This window comes from Apodemus sylvaticus, chromosome 11 (assembly GCF_947179515.1).
Source record: "Apodemus sylvaticus chromosome 11, mApoSyl1.1, whole genome shotgun sequence".
In the NCBI taxonomy this organism is placed as follows: Eukaryota; Metazoa; Chordata; class Mammalia; order Rodentia; family Muridae; genus Apodemus; species Apodemus sylvaticus.
In genome coordinates this window covers 16414517-16430906 of record NC_067482.1, presented here as the reverse complement: position 1 = coordinate 16430906, position 16390 = coordinate 16414517, and the positions used below count along the sequence as shown (strand labels likewise).

At 48.1% G+C, this 16390-nt stretch overlaps 1 protein-coding gene across 1 annotated transcript; it reads right to left on the bottom strand.

Annotated features, from left to right (window-relative positions):
* Window positions 1-1195: 1195 nt before the first annotated feature.
* On the bottom strand, window positions 1196-4823 carry Sowahb (sosondowah ankyrin repeat domain family member B). The gene has a single exon (XM_052198696.1). It carries the CDS (start codon window positions 4637-4639, stop codon window positions 2357-2359), a length of 2283 nt encoding a protein of 760 aa, XP_052054656.1. The 5' UTR covers window positions 4640-4823; the 3' UTR covers window positions 1196-2356.
* Between the last annotated feature and the right edge of the window lie 11567 nt (window positions 4824-16390).

Here is a 16390-nt window from a genome sequence, read left to right as displayed (position 1 = left end):
CCTGGACAGAACCATGCCCAACTTCCTTTCCAAGCCTAAAGGGATTCTCTCCTCTCCCTCTCCTTCCCTTCTCTCTGCCTTCTCCCCCCACTCCCAACATTTAGTTTTTACGTTGGTTGGTCCTCATTCCTGACACATATATCCCGTTCTTCCTCTTGCCTATTAGTGCACACTTCTCTCTGCTGTAATGCAGCTTTGAAAGACAGCCTGGGAACAAGTCAAGGTAGAAAACAGCCAAGAGCAAATAGTTTAGAGTTTTAGCTCCTAGTGGAGAGACATCCTTTCAACCTGTCCCACTCACCTTTATTTTATTTTATTTTATTTTATTTTATTTTATTTTATTTTTTAATCTATCTATCTATCTATCTATCTATCTATCTATCTATCTATTTATTTATTTTGGTTTTTTGAGTCAGGGTTTCTCTGTGTAGCCCTGGCTGTCCTGGAACTCACTCTGTAGACCAGGCTGGCCTCAAACTCAGAAATCTTCCTGCCTCTGCCTCCCAAGTGCTGGGATTCAAGGCATGCGCCACCACTGCCCGGCTTCCTGCTCACCTTTATAAACCCCACAGAGCTGTGCAAAGTATGTGTTGAATAATCTGATCCAGTCTCGACAGCATGTTATATCCTCTGTCTCTTAAACGAAGCTGTTTACTAGATTATTTATATAAATGTCTGTTTTGTAAACTTAAATTTACTTACATATGCGCGCGAGTGCGCGCATCCACCCCCCACCCCCCCCCCCCACACACACAGCCATTTTCTCATCTTTTCTGATTTGATTTTTCCATTTCACCCTTTAGGTACGGAATGAAAAGGCCATGTAATTGAAAAAACTCACAGAATGGATTATTCTGCCTTTTTGACTATATATATATATATATATATATATATATATGCATGTGAATACACATGAGGTCCCCAGAGAAAAGGAGAGAGACAGACAAGAGAATGAGATTGATTTCAGCAAAGTTATATAGTTAGACTACAAAGAAACAAAAAAGATTTGACAATCACAGAGCTCATTATATAAGAACATTAACAATAATCAGCTGATACAATATAATAACATAACAATCTGCTGGTCTTTTAATGAAGGAAAATAACCAGAAAAAAAAAAACCCACAAGAACACTTTTAAAAAAATACATCATCACACATGAAAATATTTCCATAAAAAAGTAATCTCTGCTTGAACATTGAACTTTTCAGCCCTCTTTGGATTTATATTCAGAATTTACACATTTTCCTGGAGTGGCAGAATCACCTTTCAGCCAGGGCCCTGCCGTGATCGGCCTCTTCCTGAGAGCTGAATGAGACACTTCCTGTTAGACATTCAGTACTTCAAGGCTAATATTTAATCTTAATTGGCAAAAAGTTTAGTGCAAATAACATTATACTTAGCAGCTTAACAAAGTTCTGATGCTTTTAGCCCTACCGCTTCCCCAAAGGGAATCCAGCTCCGTTCCCCAGTCCCAACTTTGACCTTCTGGCGTGGGGAACGCTGTTAGAGATGACCCTGTTTGCTACACAACGAATCTTCCCCTGCAGGATGAAGAGTTTCAGTCATTACACAGATGAACCAAAATGTGTTTACTCTTGGGAAGCTCACTTTGAGTTGGTACAAAAACAAACAACGGCAAAAACAAACAGAAAACAAAACAGAGTCTGAATGTGGTCATTTCTCTAGGGAGTGGAGTCATGATCATTCCTGGATGTCACTCCTCTGCTTCTCCTGTCAGTGGTAATGACACCCAGAGAAATCGGTCATCAGTTTACACCAAGCGCTGTAGACGACGCCTTCTCTCGGGAAGACGCAGGACTGAGGAAATCTCTTCAATCTAACCCTCCACTCTCCGGGAACAATTTTATTCCACTGGTTGGAATCGCTAAAAGGCGCATAAAGGAAGCAAAGGGAAGCCATCTGACTTTAAACCTGGTGCTCTCCACTCAGCCAAGATTTATTCTAGAGATGAACAGAAGCCAAAGAACTTCCAGCCAGGGAGAGTGTAAGCTATGGTGTTGCACGAATCGCCTCCCTTTGACGCGTCTGTTCCCTTTCTAGTAAGGCCTGGCTGGCACTGCCTCAGAAAATACTGAGCCTTCCTGTGCCCTGACCCCTGGCTGGCTCAGGAGAGAGAGGGACCCCGCGCAGGCCTGAGTGACTGGATTAGCTTCAGTCACTTTTCACAGACCGTAAGAGCGTTCAAGAACTTGAGATGACCCTTGAGGACACCATTTCACGGGTCCTCTATCTTTATCAACTCCTAACAGTTTTCTGCTTCCCTTGGGTTCTCTCCACCTACTTAGCGTGCGCGCATGCGCTGCCGCAAGCCCCTTGGAGAGAAAAGCCCACCTCAGTCACTGTATTCTTCTCTCTCCTTTGGGGTGTGGAATTTCTCATATTGGCTGGCCAATTTCCATTTGTTGTGCTGAGTTTTGAGCAGGGCAGCCAATGAGGTCTTCCGGGTGACATTTCTAGACACTTCCCGGCTCTTCACCTTCCTGGCTGGGGAAGAGCTTCGGACTAAGGAATAGACAGGGAAGATAGGTTTGCCCCGGGGTGCACCCAGGAGCTGCCACGTTTCCCCAGAGACATTGCTGTTCAGATACTGCCACGGCTTCTTGCCACTGCAGTCCCGAATGTTCACCCGAGAAGCCAGTCTTTGCACTAGCAATTTGATGACTCCCTGGTGCCCGTGAATAGCTGCGAGGTGCAGTGGGGTATAGCCGCAGCTGGACCTCACGTTTACATCTAGTGCAATCCCTGCCTTCTGGGCTCCAGAGACCAAGTCCTGAAGGGCACTCAGGTCACCATGCTTTGCTATCCAGTGCAAGGCTGTGTACCCAGTCAGGAAGTCTCTGTGCAAAGCCAGCTGGGGGTCCTCCCAGAACAACGTCAGTACTTGTAACCAGGAACCACTGGCAAGCCTCACAATCCACTCATGCTCTCTGGCATCTAGGGGGACAAGGGGTGACCTGTGCTCAGAAGGTCTGTGGGGTATCAGGGCTGCAGATCCATCTCTGCTTGGGACCCATGAGGAGTATGGCTGACTGGCCACAGCATTAGCATCTACCAATTTCTGTATCAAAACAACATCCGCTCTTGGGCTGGGCAGGGCTCCTGCCTTGGAAGGTTTCCTGGACCGAGGTGGGCGCCGACTCCTTTTCAACAAGTCCTCATCAAGATGCTCCTCATCTGAGGAAGAAGGAGATTTGGTTCTCCCTGTTCGAGAGCTCCTCCTGACAGACCTCCGGAACTTGGGGGCAGGGAAGGGCTCCTGCAGGTGGTCTCCAAGGCTTTTAGCCACTGCTGGGGCCTTCCGAAAGCTGGGCGCATTCCCTCTATTCTTGAGGCCCGGCCGGATCAGGTAGGAGCTGCCTTCGTTTGGTGACACAAACAGATCCTCGACTGGATCCTTGAGCTCGCCCCAAAAGAACGTTCTCGGGACAGGTTGCAGCCCCTCTTCGGGGGTTCCGGGAGATTCTTTGGGTCCACTGCTGCTCTCCTCACTCTCCTGGCTCTCTTGATCTACAAAGTCGTCCAGATCCTGTAGGGACAGCTGACAACGAATGCTTCGAAAGACAGTAGGTGGAGCGTTCCCCGGCCAGGATTCAGAGGATTCGTCAGGAACCCCGGGAAGGAGAGAATGAAAAGACAGAGCGGGCTCTGGCAGCGCCGAGTTGGTCTCCGGGACCCCAGAGGCGGTTTCTGAAGATAGCTGAAGGAAATTGTCTGGCAACACCGACCAGGCGCGAGTGGGACCCTGGATCCCGGCCTCGGGCACCTGCGGGCATCTGGCTACCCACTCTCGAGTGCGCTGCTGCTGCTGCTGCAGCTGCTGGCTTGAATGGTTCGGGGAGCCGGCAGTAAACAGCTCCAGCGGCTCTCCGGAGGGAGCCGGGAGAGCGGGCGGGGACGTCGGGCTGCCAGCAGCCTCGACGGCGGCCGGAGGCCAGACAGACGTTACAGACACCGGCGAGCGCTCGGCCGCCGCTCCTTCCCGCAGCCACCCCGGAGCTCCGAGGTCATCCCGGGCAGGCGCAGCGCGCTCGGGCTTCTCGCAGGCGGCTGCAGGGTCTCCGAGATCTTCCGGCGGCGGCTGTCTCCAGCCATTCTGCTGGCACTCCCAGCAGCAGCGTCCCCGCGTCCCCACCGCCGCACACCTGCCTCTGGCTTGAGCAGCCTCCGGCCCCGGTGTCCTCTGGCTCGGGCTGTCCTCCGGACTGGGGTCTGGCCCGGTCGCCTTCCGCGCGCTGCTGCCCACTAACTCATCGCCACCTACGTCCACCCGGGTCCCCGCAGCTGCCCGCGGCTTCTGTGGCTCCGGGTCACGGCGGCAGTGGTTCCGAGGCTGTCCGTCTGCGGGGGCGGGTCGCTGCAGGCCGTCCTCCCCCAGCAGGTCCCTGTACCTCCTCTTGAGCACCACATACTTGGTGCCGTCGGGGTCCTGGCGCACTGCGGCCACCGAGTTCACGAAGCCCTTGAAGAGCTCGCGACGCTCCTGCAGCTGAGCTGGAGGCACGTGAGGGTCGCGCAGGAAGCTCTTGAAGTGGCTCAGCAGCTCTGCGTTACGCACTCGGCCCCCGGCCTGGCACAGAAAGTCCAGCAGTGCCTCCTGGCTCAGCTCTCCCGCCATCGCTGCCGGGTCCGTAGTCCCTGGGGCGGCTGCGTCTCGAGCTCCCAGCGCACCTCCCTTCCGACCGAAACCCAGGCCCGGCGAGTGTCACCTGCGCCCGGGGTGGCGCCACCCGCCTCCATCAGCAGCGGAGGCCGGCGCCGCCCGCATCCCTAGGGCGCTCCGGGAGGGCCGAGGGTCTCCAGGGGCGGGTGCCCAGGCTGAGTCCCCGCGCGCAACTCTGGTGGCAGGGGGCGGCTCCCGGGCCGCCCCTGAACGACGCTGGCCTGTCGCAGCGAGTCCCCGCAGCGAAAGTTCCCGGGATAGGTCGGAGTCGGTTTCACCTGCGCACTGGCTACGCCTCCTCCCGGCTCTGGGGGAAGGGCTCAGCCCGCCTTCTGTACCTCCGCCCTCTGAAGTATCCCCCAACCCCGCCACCCGTCCCGGGTGAGTCAGGCTGGTCACGGTCGCGGACAGCGTGGGAGGTGAGGCCGAGGGCGAAGTGAGCCGGAGGGGAACGGCTCCGGGGTGCACAGCCACCCCGGGGCCTGGGCGGTGTCAGGCCGGTAGGTGACTGGTTGTCTCTCAGAGTGGCCGCCAGGCTAGAAACAAAAGCAGAGGAGGTCGGCTCAGTCCCTCTCCCCCCACGGCACGAGTTACAGCCAGAGCCCACAGGGTGGGGGTCCAATAGACAGCCTCCCCACAGTTTCTCTTTATTAGCTCGGCTGGGGAGGGGCTTGGGGTCCCCAGTTGCAGAATCCGGTGGGATCCGGAAAACCCCATTGAGATCCAAACCAAATCTCTTTCAGTTTGGAGATACCGAAATACTGAGAAGGCGGCTTCCAGCGCCCTCCCTCCCTTCAAGGAGTTCAAACACACCTAACGAAGTCCGACTGAGAGTGAAATCACTCTGAAAGCTACAGACCAAGGTTGGCTTTGCCTTTCGTTTTCCTACTTCTCGCCTCAAGTTGCAGTGCTCAGTGCCGGAGGAGTTGGGGGAGGATTCGCTATCAGAGAATTCATTTCCTAGGAAGCCAAAATCCGTAGGAATTATCCCCTCAGCTAAGGTATTTGATACCCAGAGCTTTTTTTTTTTTTATTTAGTCTAAGATTTGTGAAGTGAAGAGATTCGCTCCATCTGTTTCATGTTGACTTCTTTGTGAAGTTTTTGCTTTGAGAATGTAAGTTCTCTTCCACATAGGTTGAACACGCGACTTGACAGGGTTTGATTCCACCCCAAGAGGGGGGATGCTAGACTCTCTTGGTCTGTGGAGTCCACCCTGATTCAAATATTTCTTTAGCCGCCTTTGAAGAGGGCACAGCAGCACACTTCATCGGTAACAGCCTCACATTTCTGCCTGGTCTTTCTTTCTGGCCTCTCTTTCTTCCTTATCTTGCACGCTGTCAACAGCACCAGTCTGTTGTAGCCTCGAGGCCCCTCTCCTCTGCATGGCCTTTTGCAGTCTTCCCTGTCCACCTTTCCCTAATCGCCACCCAAGCGCCTGTGTCTCCGCACCCTCTCATGACTGCCATGTTTCTAGAGATAAATTCTCTACTTTTTCTTCTCCTCGCATTTGACACCCTTTCTCCTGTTCTCTGTTTATTTTTTTATTTTTATTTTTTACTTTGCTTTGCAGTTCCAGATTTTTCACGGAGAATAGCTCAAGTACATTGGTCCTGCAATTGCCAACATGTTTTGGTATGGTCACCCTCCATCCCCACCCTAGCACTGGGGACCAAAACCGGGTACTCATCTGTGCTAGGAGAACCCTCTGTTACTACCACTGGCCAGTCTGACTGTCTGTCAGGTAGGCCACCACATCAGGAGTGCTTTATTTAAAATCTCAACAGAACCCTGGTACTTTTCCATGACTGACTTGGAGTCCTTGGCTTTAAATTATCTAGGTCAGAAAGGAGGACTGTTTCTGTCTATTTGGGGCAGTTTCTAGAATTGAAATCTAGTAGTGGGTTGATATGGAGAAACTGTTCCCACTCCATAGAATGTTGACGCCTTAAGGTAGTTATTAAAATAAATGTTTTTATATGAAACTTCAGCTTGTGCTTGTATTTATTTATTGGTGTTGAGGCTCGGTGAGATTCACAGGTGTGGGAGATGGGGTCCAGATGGGAACCTCAAGTGGGCAAGTCAGGAGAGTCCCTCCTTGGTGCCTCATATGTTGAGTTGCACAAGTGACCAAGAGGTAGAATGCTACATGATTTTGCTGTACTACTCTAAGAGGAGAGAAGGGGGAGGGACAGATGCCAAAGGTCTTGACACCATCCACCTTCAATTGAGGGTTGAATTACTAGGTCTACAGTGGTTTTGGTTTCTGGATACCCAAGTGGTTTGGTGTCCTCTTGCTTGTCCTAGGGTAAGGGGATGGTTAGGTGGAAGATTCTACATCCTATATAAGGGGAACCTTCTTGCTTCCCTCATATTTAGCTCATTATTTTCAAAGTTTTTTTTTCCTACATTGCTGGGCATTGCTAGAAATGGGTATATATAAAGAAAAACATCAGTTAGAGAACTCTGTTGGTAACAAAAGATCAGAGAAATGGCACGCGTTGGCATGCTGCTTGATTTAGGAATGGCACGGACCACAAGCTGGGGTCCCTGGATGCATGAAGGAAGGGCTCAGGCCCAGCTCAGAGTGAGGAGGAGGACTTTGCATTTTTTTAAAAGAAGTGAGGCCATTAGGGCAGAAGACACTTCTGTGCAGAGGGCTCCGGCTTCACTTAAGTATTTTGGGGAGCTGGTTGCAAATATAGTTCCTTGGTTTTAAGGTAGAGAGGTGTAGCTGTGTAGGAGGGGGTGCAGAGGAAGGGTTAGGAGAGGAGGGACTAAAGAGTCCCTCCCCCCAAGTTAGAGCCCTTTCAGATTTCCCCAGAGAATCTCAACCAGATCAGCTTTGCACTTGAGAAACATCTGGAGGTAAATGCTGACTTAGGATTATGGGTAAAAAGAATACATATCAGAGTGGGTAGAAAAGAATGTAAACACAGCAGTGCTGTATCTAACAACATCTGAGACTGCGTTTCTATTTCAGAGATGGTAAAATGTAAAAAGAAGTACGTCTTAAAATACAGGAATTGCAAAATAATAAATACATACATATGTAGATACGTTCATACGTTCATACATACTCGATGCTGGGAGTGGTGGTGCGTGCCTTTAATCCCTGCACACAGAAGGAAGAGGCAGATGCATCTCTATGCATCAGCCTGGAATTCATAGCAGAATTTCAGACATGCCAGGGTTCCATGGTTAAAAAAAGAAAAAAGAACAATTGCTGGATATGTGTCTGTGTACTGGGCTCAGATAGGACTCCTGAGGGTAATGCAATTTGAGTGCTTCCGCTAGGGGACTAGCCTCATCACCATTGGACTATATAAGACTATGTTTCTCTTTCATTTACAAAGACACTTAACAAAGTAACAAGGCTGTATATGATGGTGCAACTCAGTCATGGGGGGCAGGGGCAGGCAAATTGTGAGTGAAGACCATCCCGAGCTAAACAGTGAGAGTACATCTCCAAAAGGAAAAAAAGAATATGAGAGGAAAGAGGAGGTGATGCTTCAACCAGAGGAGGAATCCAGATGCTGCCGAGACAATGCAGGAAAGAGGTTGAAAAAAAAAAAGGGTTGAGTTCAGCAGAAGCTGAGAAAGGGAGATGAACAGATGGATTCAAGAGATATTTAGAAGGTGAATTCAATAGGACCTGGCACCAGAGTCAGCCAGGGGATGAGGAACCAGCTTGGCAAGCTCCTGAGTAGCTGAGAGAGGTTTGGCATCATCTCTTCCTCCATTGGAGAGAAAATAGAGAAAACGTAGTTTGTGGGAATACATAAAGATGGGACATTCAACCTGGGGCGTATGAAATTTAAAGGGCTATAAAAATAGAGATATCTAGAAGATAGTTGGCAATATAAATTTGGGTCACCAAAGGCATGCCCATTCACATCTACAAATGGTTATTTAAAGCACAGGAAGGGAAATTGCTTAAAAAAAAGCAACAACATACAGGCAGGAGGGCAGGTACAAGAGACCAAAATGGCAATTCCCGGAGAGAAAGAGGAAAGAACTCCTGTGGGGACTTGGAAGTGACCCAAAGAGGAACACCTGTGTCTCAGAAGAGCAGGATCAGGAGGGACAGCTTTCTAGAGACACTGCCAAGGCTGATAAGAAGGAAAACAGAACCAGAGCTGGCAGGTCACCGGGGCTGATCTGGAACAGTGTCACAGCAGTGGCAGGGACTGAAGCCAGTCACAGAGAAACCTGAGAGGTGGGTGGGGGAGAGAGTGTTGGGAGAAGATTCACCCACTCACCCTTAGATATAAGGAAAGATGGTAGATTTAGAGACAGAGGTTATCGTCAAACTATGGAAGCAAGTTTTCTTCTTTTAGGGCAGGATATGATCTTTCATGTGTGCTGAGGGAAACAAGTCAAAGAAGGCTAAGTGGGGCTCCAGAGTGGAGTGAAAAATGGATGCAGGAGGAGGCAGGTGTGGCCTGGGAGCCCAGAGATCAGGGAGAGGAGAGAACTCTCCCATGAAGACAAAGGAATGTGGCTCAATGGTAGAGCCTTTGCCTGGCATGCCAGAGCCTTTGGCTCCATCCCCAGCACTGGGGAAAAAGAGAAGAGAGGAGAGGAAAGGAGAGGAGGGGAGAGGAGAGGAGAGGAGAGGAGAGGAGAGGAGAGGAGAGGAGAGGAGAGGAGAGGAGAGGAGAGGAGAGGAGAGGAGAGGAGAGGAGAAAGGAAGATAAAGAAAACAAAAGAAAAGAAAAGAAAAGAAGGAAAGTAGGTATTGCATTTGGTGGCTGGAAATGAAGCTTAGTTGGTAGAGAGCTTGCGTAGAGTGCACAGAAGGGTTGATGCCTAGTACTACATGATCCAGGCATAAACTTGGCATGGCCCATGCCTGTAACTTTGGCACTGTGAAGGTGGAGATAGAAGGATCAGAAATTCAAAGTAATCCTTGGCTATGTAAAGAGCTTGAGGCTAGCCTGTGCTACATTAACAGACTGGGAGGGGGACACTGATGAGATGGGGCTCCTTGCATCGATGTCTCTTCTGTCCTGTCCTCGGCCTTTGTTCATTTATCAAATATTTATTGAGGGTCCATCGGATGTGTGTATTGGGAAGCTGAGAGTGTAATGGTGAATCAAACAAGCAGAATCTTTATTCCCAGGAAACTTAAGACTTAGTAGAAAAGAGAGTGGCAGTCGACATAAAATAAACAGGAAAAAAAATCACTATTGGCATGTGCTCAGATACAAAGGCCAACTGATGGATAAAGCGACGGACAAGGGTGGACAGGGAAAGCCTGTCAGAAACCAGAAGTAGAGAGAGGTCACAGTGAGATGAGAGCAGCTCTAAGTAGGAGAGGATCTGGGAAGGGTGCTCCCTGTTGAGATCTCTCCCCGTGGGTCTCTGTCTCTGTCTGTCTCTGTCTGTCTGTCTGTCTGTCTCTCTGTGTCTCTTTCTGTCTCAGTCTCTCTCTCTCTCTCTGTCTCAGTCTCTCTCTCTCTCTGTCTCTCTCTCTCTCTCTCCCCTCCTAACTCATTTATACACACAGGAATTTACTCCCTTGCAATGCTAGAGGGTAGACCCTGGAAAGGACAGTATTGACAGAGCCCCTCTCCCTTGCAGTCTTTGGAGCAGCCTTCTTTTCCTCTCCCAGCCTTGGGAATGTCCAGCTTGCCTTTGTTTAAATAACTCGTGTCTCTGGCTCTGCTGTTATTTCTTCATAGCCCATCCTCTGTGCATCTTCCCGCTTCTGTCTCTTACAAAGACATTTGTCTTTGGAGTTATGGCCAAATCCATGATCTAGGATGCTTTGATTACATCTACCAGGTTGACATGTAGGTTCTAGGAATCTTACACAAGACATGCCTTTTGGAAGATGTCATTCAACCCATTAATTGAAGAAACAGAGAAACTTAAAAATGTCTTTTTGTGAGCTGGAGAGATGGCTCAGCGGTTAAGAGCACTGAGTGCTCTTTAAGAGGTCCTGAGTTCAATTCCCAGCAACCACATGATGGCTCACAACCATCTGTAATGGAGTCTGATGCCCTCTTCTGGTGCTGAAGATGGAAACAGTGAGTGTATATATATATAGTAAAATATATATATATATTTTAAAAAATGTCTTTTCATTGGTTTCTCTTCTCTCTTTGCCCCAGCTAGCTTGAATTTCCTTCACTAATTGAGCCAGCTATCACTGGTTAAGGAATCTACCCACATCCTCTGTCTTCGCAGGACATACGTTCCTCCTGTAATCCAGCAACTAGTGCATATTCAACACTTGTTTCTTGACTTTTTGTGTATGAACTTATTTCTTGCTACAGCCCTCTGATATAGTCCGCATTGTTCTGGTTTATGTGGTCTGTCTTGTTTTCTCTATTGACTCCTAGACCTCTTCTATAGGAGGAACCGCGACTGGACTCACACCTCTAAGTAGTGGCACCTCAGGCTCTCTGCAAAGGCTGCTGAATTGAATAGACAGTAAAATGATGGGGAGATTGACAGTAAGTCGTGGAGCATTTTGAGTAACAAATTTAGATTATCCATTTCTTAGGTTTGAGTGTTTGCTTGCATGTATGTCTGTGCACCAGTCGCATGCTGATGCCCTCAGAGACCAGAAGCTGGTGTCACCGCCCCAAAACTGGAATTACAGATGGTTAATGATTGTGAGCTGACATGTGGTTGCTGAGACTTGAACTCAGGTCCTCTGAAAGAGCAGTCAGTGCTCTTAACCACTGTGCCATCTCTCTAGCACCTGGATTTTGCGTTTTAAATCACAGGAGTTTTTGTATAGGCCTTAATTTCAAATGTATCTTCTCTTTAGAGGCCACAACTGCTCCTATAGGATACAGCATTATCAGGGCAGATGACGGCATACTCTTCTGTTTGCTTTCAGTGTATACTGTAATGTATGCTGTTTAGCCTGTTGGTCTAATTTGAAGATTCTTTTTATCTGGTTTATATTATATTAATCTTCACCAACCAGATTTAAAATAGGTCAGAAAGCATAAAGGTAACACCAAGCTTCCAATCCAAGAGACAAGCCCAATGGGGCAGACACCAGGACCTGGCATGAGCCTTGAGCAACTTCCAAAACCGAAATTGTGGGAAAGAAATTTGGAATAGAATTTGACATCCCCTATCTTTAATATTAGGCTTGTGGTATTGGCTGATTATAGTGTAAGAACCAATTGTGGTTAGCAATAACTTAAGAATTGTTTGGCTTTGTGTAATTCCTTTTATAATGTATACTCCTGTTGGTATAATCCTCATAATATTAGCTCACGTATTGAGCAGTTTTCATTGCTGTTAGGACAAAGACCCAAGAAAAGAACTAAAAAGAGAAAAGGTTCCTTTTTGGCTCGTGGCTTCAGAGTGTGAGGCGCATGGCTGCTGTGGCCTCAGAGTGTGAGGCGCATGGCTGCTGTGGCCTCAGAGTGTGAGGTGCATGGCTGCTGTGGCCTCTGGCTTTGGGCCTGAGGCAGGGCTGAATGTCATGGTGGAAGGCACACTGAGGAGCAAATATGGTTACCACAGATTAAAACTTTAATTTTAACAACTCGTCTTTACTGATTGCATGGCGAGGACATGGATGCCACAGGCTGGCCTTTTCAGATGACGCCATGGGTGGTACTCGTGAGTCATCAACTCAACGTGTCATTAAAAATTGGTATTTATGTACTACAGTTGGCACGTATCTGAGGAGAGCTAAGGATACTAATTTAGCATGCTATTAAAAAGTCTGGCAGCCCAAAAAATCCTTGGCAAACACACTTAGGCAGAGAATTGGATTCCCCCCAAATTTCAAAGGCTAATTTCTTTTTATATATATCTAGTATTTTTATTAAATTTTTGAGACTTTGATACAATGTATCTGGAGCATATTCACCCCCCTACCTTTCTCTTCCTTCCGGTTCCTCCCAGACTTATACCCCCTCCCCATTCCTGCCCCTCTGCCCCTCTTTTAAATCATTTTTTCTCAAAAGCTAATCTCTTACCACATACCAACTATTATATGATGCAGTTGAGGTGTTGACTACAGTTAGTTCTTCTTGCTGTATAATTATAAATGGATGTCAGTTTTTGGAAATAAGGGGTGGCAATGAGAAGGCTGAAGTAGGTAAAGCCACTTATTGCCACCTGCTGGCCTGAGTTCAAGTCCCCAGACCCTCGTGGTAAAGAAGGCAATCAGTTCTGGTGCCTTGTGCTTTATAGGGGAGTCATAGGGAAAGTATAAGAAGGACACAAGCAAGAAAATTAAGAAGCCGCCTGGCACACAGCACACACATCTGCTCGGACCTGGCTCAGCAAAGAGTGACAGAAACTAATGGTGACATTAAAATAGAAATCTCATTCCCACACACCATGGGCAGCCCAGAGTTATCGCAGGAGCCGCCGTTGTGATTTGCCCAGACTTCTGCCGTCTTATGTTCTACACGCTCTCAAGGTGGGATTTCTATGGCAGAGTCTAACTCTGTCGTAGCCTGGGTCATCGTACCCATATTCCAGCTGTAGGAGGGAAGGAAGGCAGAGAAGAGGGAAGAATTGCTGTCTGGAAGAATTTACACATTGACCAGCATAGTTGTGAGTGCTTATAACCTTGACATGTAGGAGGCTGAGACAGGAAGATCATGATTTTAGGCTAGCCTTGACCACACACCAAGCTCTATCATAGCCTGGAATACAGTGTCTCAAATATATTATATATATTACATATATATCAAATATATTGTATATCATATGATATATATGACATGATATACAATATATTTTATATATATATATATATATATATATACATATAAACTTGTTTTAGTTTTTATTATTTCTGTGTGTAAAAGAGGCAGATGTATGGGTATGTACACACACGCACACAGGTACATGCGTGCATGTGCCACAGTACGCATACATGCTGATCAAAGATCTACTTCCCTCCTTCTAGCTTTACCTGTGTTTCAGGGATCAAACTCAGTCCCAGGGGATTGAACCCAGATAGTCAGGCTTGTGTGACAAGCCACAGAGCCATCTTGCCAGTCCTGAAAGGCATTTTAAAAAATAAGTAAAAATGAAACCGTAGTACTCGCATCCAAGACTGCCGATTACACTCCAGTGTCCAGAATGTGCTCTCACGGCCACACGTGGGTGGCAGGAAAGTGGCAGGAAAGGTTGGGAAGAGAAACTCCCTTTGTTCTGGATAGGCATGCCCTCCATGAAAAACAAAGAGCTCGTTATTACAAAACCGGCTTGATCACGGGAAGCACTATGGGCCTTTTGAGCAGGTCAAGTTCTTATTGAATGACATCATCTTGACGGTTTCAGGTCTTTCATCCCTCTAGGGCCCAGATACCTAAACACCAATCTAAGTCACACCCTCTCAGTCACAGTATCGACCTCTGTACGTTTACATTATCCATAGGGAGTGGCATTATTCTTACTTTGGGTTTCTGTGGAAAGCATCTATCATCACCTGCCTGGTGTGCCACTGTCAGGGAGACTCTCTGCAGTCATGTATTAAGTCGGACTTCTTGGGTGACCGACCCCTCCCCTCTAGTTCCACAGATGAGAAACTAGGTCAGTGTTTGACCCAGGCGAAGCCAAATAAAATCTTTTCCCAGGTTTTAAAAATCCGAACCAAGAGCCGGGTGGTGGTGGCGCACACCTGTAATCCCAGCACTCTGGGAGGCAGAGGCAGGCGGATTTCTGAGTTCGAGGCCAGCCTGGTCTACAAAGTGAGTTCCAGGATAGCCAGGGCTACACAGAGAAACCCTGTCTCGAAAAATCCAAATCCAAAAAACCAAAAAACCAACCCCCCCCCAAAAAAAATCGGAACCAAGGAGAGAAATTTTGATTCCTTTGTGAGGAATAGAAGAGCCCAGAGTAACCAGTGTGTTGCTGGAGGGGAAGATGGATTGGCCCTTTGGAAAAGAGTGGGGCCTCTCTTCAGAGACACCAGGTGGCATAGCAGCTGCACTCCTGAGTCTGCGGTAAGCTGCTACTAGTCAGAAAATAAGGGTCAGCTAGTCAGGGTGAGTCAGCTAGTCAGGGTTAGCTAGTTAGGGTTAGTCATCTAGTAAGGGTTAGTCTGCTAGTAAGAATTAGTCAGCTAGTTAGGTTTAGTCAGTTAGTCAGGGCTAGTTAGCTAGTCAGGGTGAGTCAGATCTTAAGGGTGAGTCAGCTAGTCAGGGTTAGCTAGTTAGGAATAGTCAGCTAGTCAGGGTGAGTCAGCTAGTTAGGATTAGCTAGTTAGGGTTAGCCATCTAGTAAGGGTTAGTCTGATAGTAAGAGTTAGCTAGTTAGGTTAGTCCTAGTTAAGGTTAGTCCTCTAGTAAGAGTTAGTTTGCTAGTAAGAGTTAGTCAGCTAGTTAGGGTTAGTCAGCTAGTTAAGGTTAGTCATCTAGTAAGAGTTAGTCAACTAGTCAGGGTTAGTCAGCTAGTCAGGGTTAGTCAGCTAATATGAGTTTACTCAGCTTGTGTGCATATGGAAGCCAGAGGCTGATGTTTGGCATACTTAGTCTCTCTTCACCTTATCTTTTGGAGGCATGGTCTGTCACTGAACCTGGAGCATTCTGGTATGGCCAAACACACTAGGTAGCTAGTCCCGGGCTCCTGCTACCCCACCGCTGCAGCACCCATTACAGGCATATGCTACTGCACAGGGCTTTTTTCCACGGTGCTAGGGATCAAACTCAGGTCCTGGTGCTGGTGTAGCAGGCACTGTCTGCTGAGCCATCTTCCCAGCCCTAGGTAGAATTTGTTGTGGCTCATGGTTCAGAGGTCTCACCCCAAGGCCAGGTGGCCCTGTTGCCTTTGGGCCTGTGGTGAGGCATGGTTGGGAGTGTGTAGAAGAACGCACCACGAGGTGAGCAGGAAGCAGGGAGAGCTGGGATGGGGCTACAGTCTCTCTGTTCTCAAGGACATACCCATGACCTCACATTGACCCTCACCCCTCGAAGGTTCTACCAGCTCCTGATAGTGGCAGTGCCAAGTTGGGAGGGGTGGAGGCCTTTGCCTCATGTGATCTCCAGAGAAAAATCTCACATACCATTATACATTCAAGAGAAGTGAAAAACCTGTGTTCACACAAAAACTTGCACACAAAGGTTCACAGTAGTGTTATTCATGCGGCCAAAAATTAGGAACAGCTCAGATAGATGAATGAGTGATTCCTTATACACACTGTGACATGGAGGGAACCTGAGGAGACATGCTAGGTGAAAGAAGGTATCTCATACAGACACACGTGTTCTAGGAGTCCTGTTATATGAAATATGCAAAACAAATGAATCCACAGAAGGAGCAGATTTCCAGGGTGTGAGAAGGGAAAGACAAGTTAATGATCTAATGGCTTGTGGCTCTATTTTCCCTGTCATTCACCCTTAATACATTTCCACCAGGTTAGGTAACACTAGATAGGCTTCGTGCTCATGCACAAGTCCATAACTTCAATTTTTAAAATGTGAAACACACCATGTGGGGCCGTGAAAGGCAGTCTGTGTTATGGTTGAGCAAGGTTTAACTTCCGTAGATATTCTGCAAGGGACAGACCTGTTGGCCATGCTCCCCGACACTAGGCTTCTAACACAAGCCCTCAGCTCTCCATAATTCTGTGGCCATCAGTCATGTAGGGCAATGCCCCAAGTCCCTGGTATTCTGCCTAGACTCCACCCCCACAGTCACCTGGCAACAGCCAGGTGTGCTCCTCCCTACCCTACAACTTCACTTATGCCATTTTGGACTACAAATTGGCA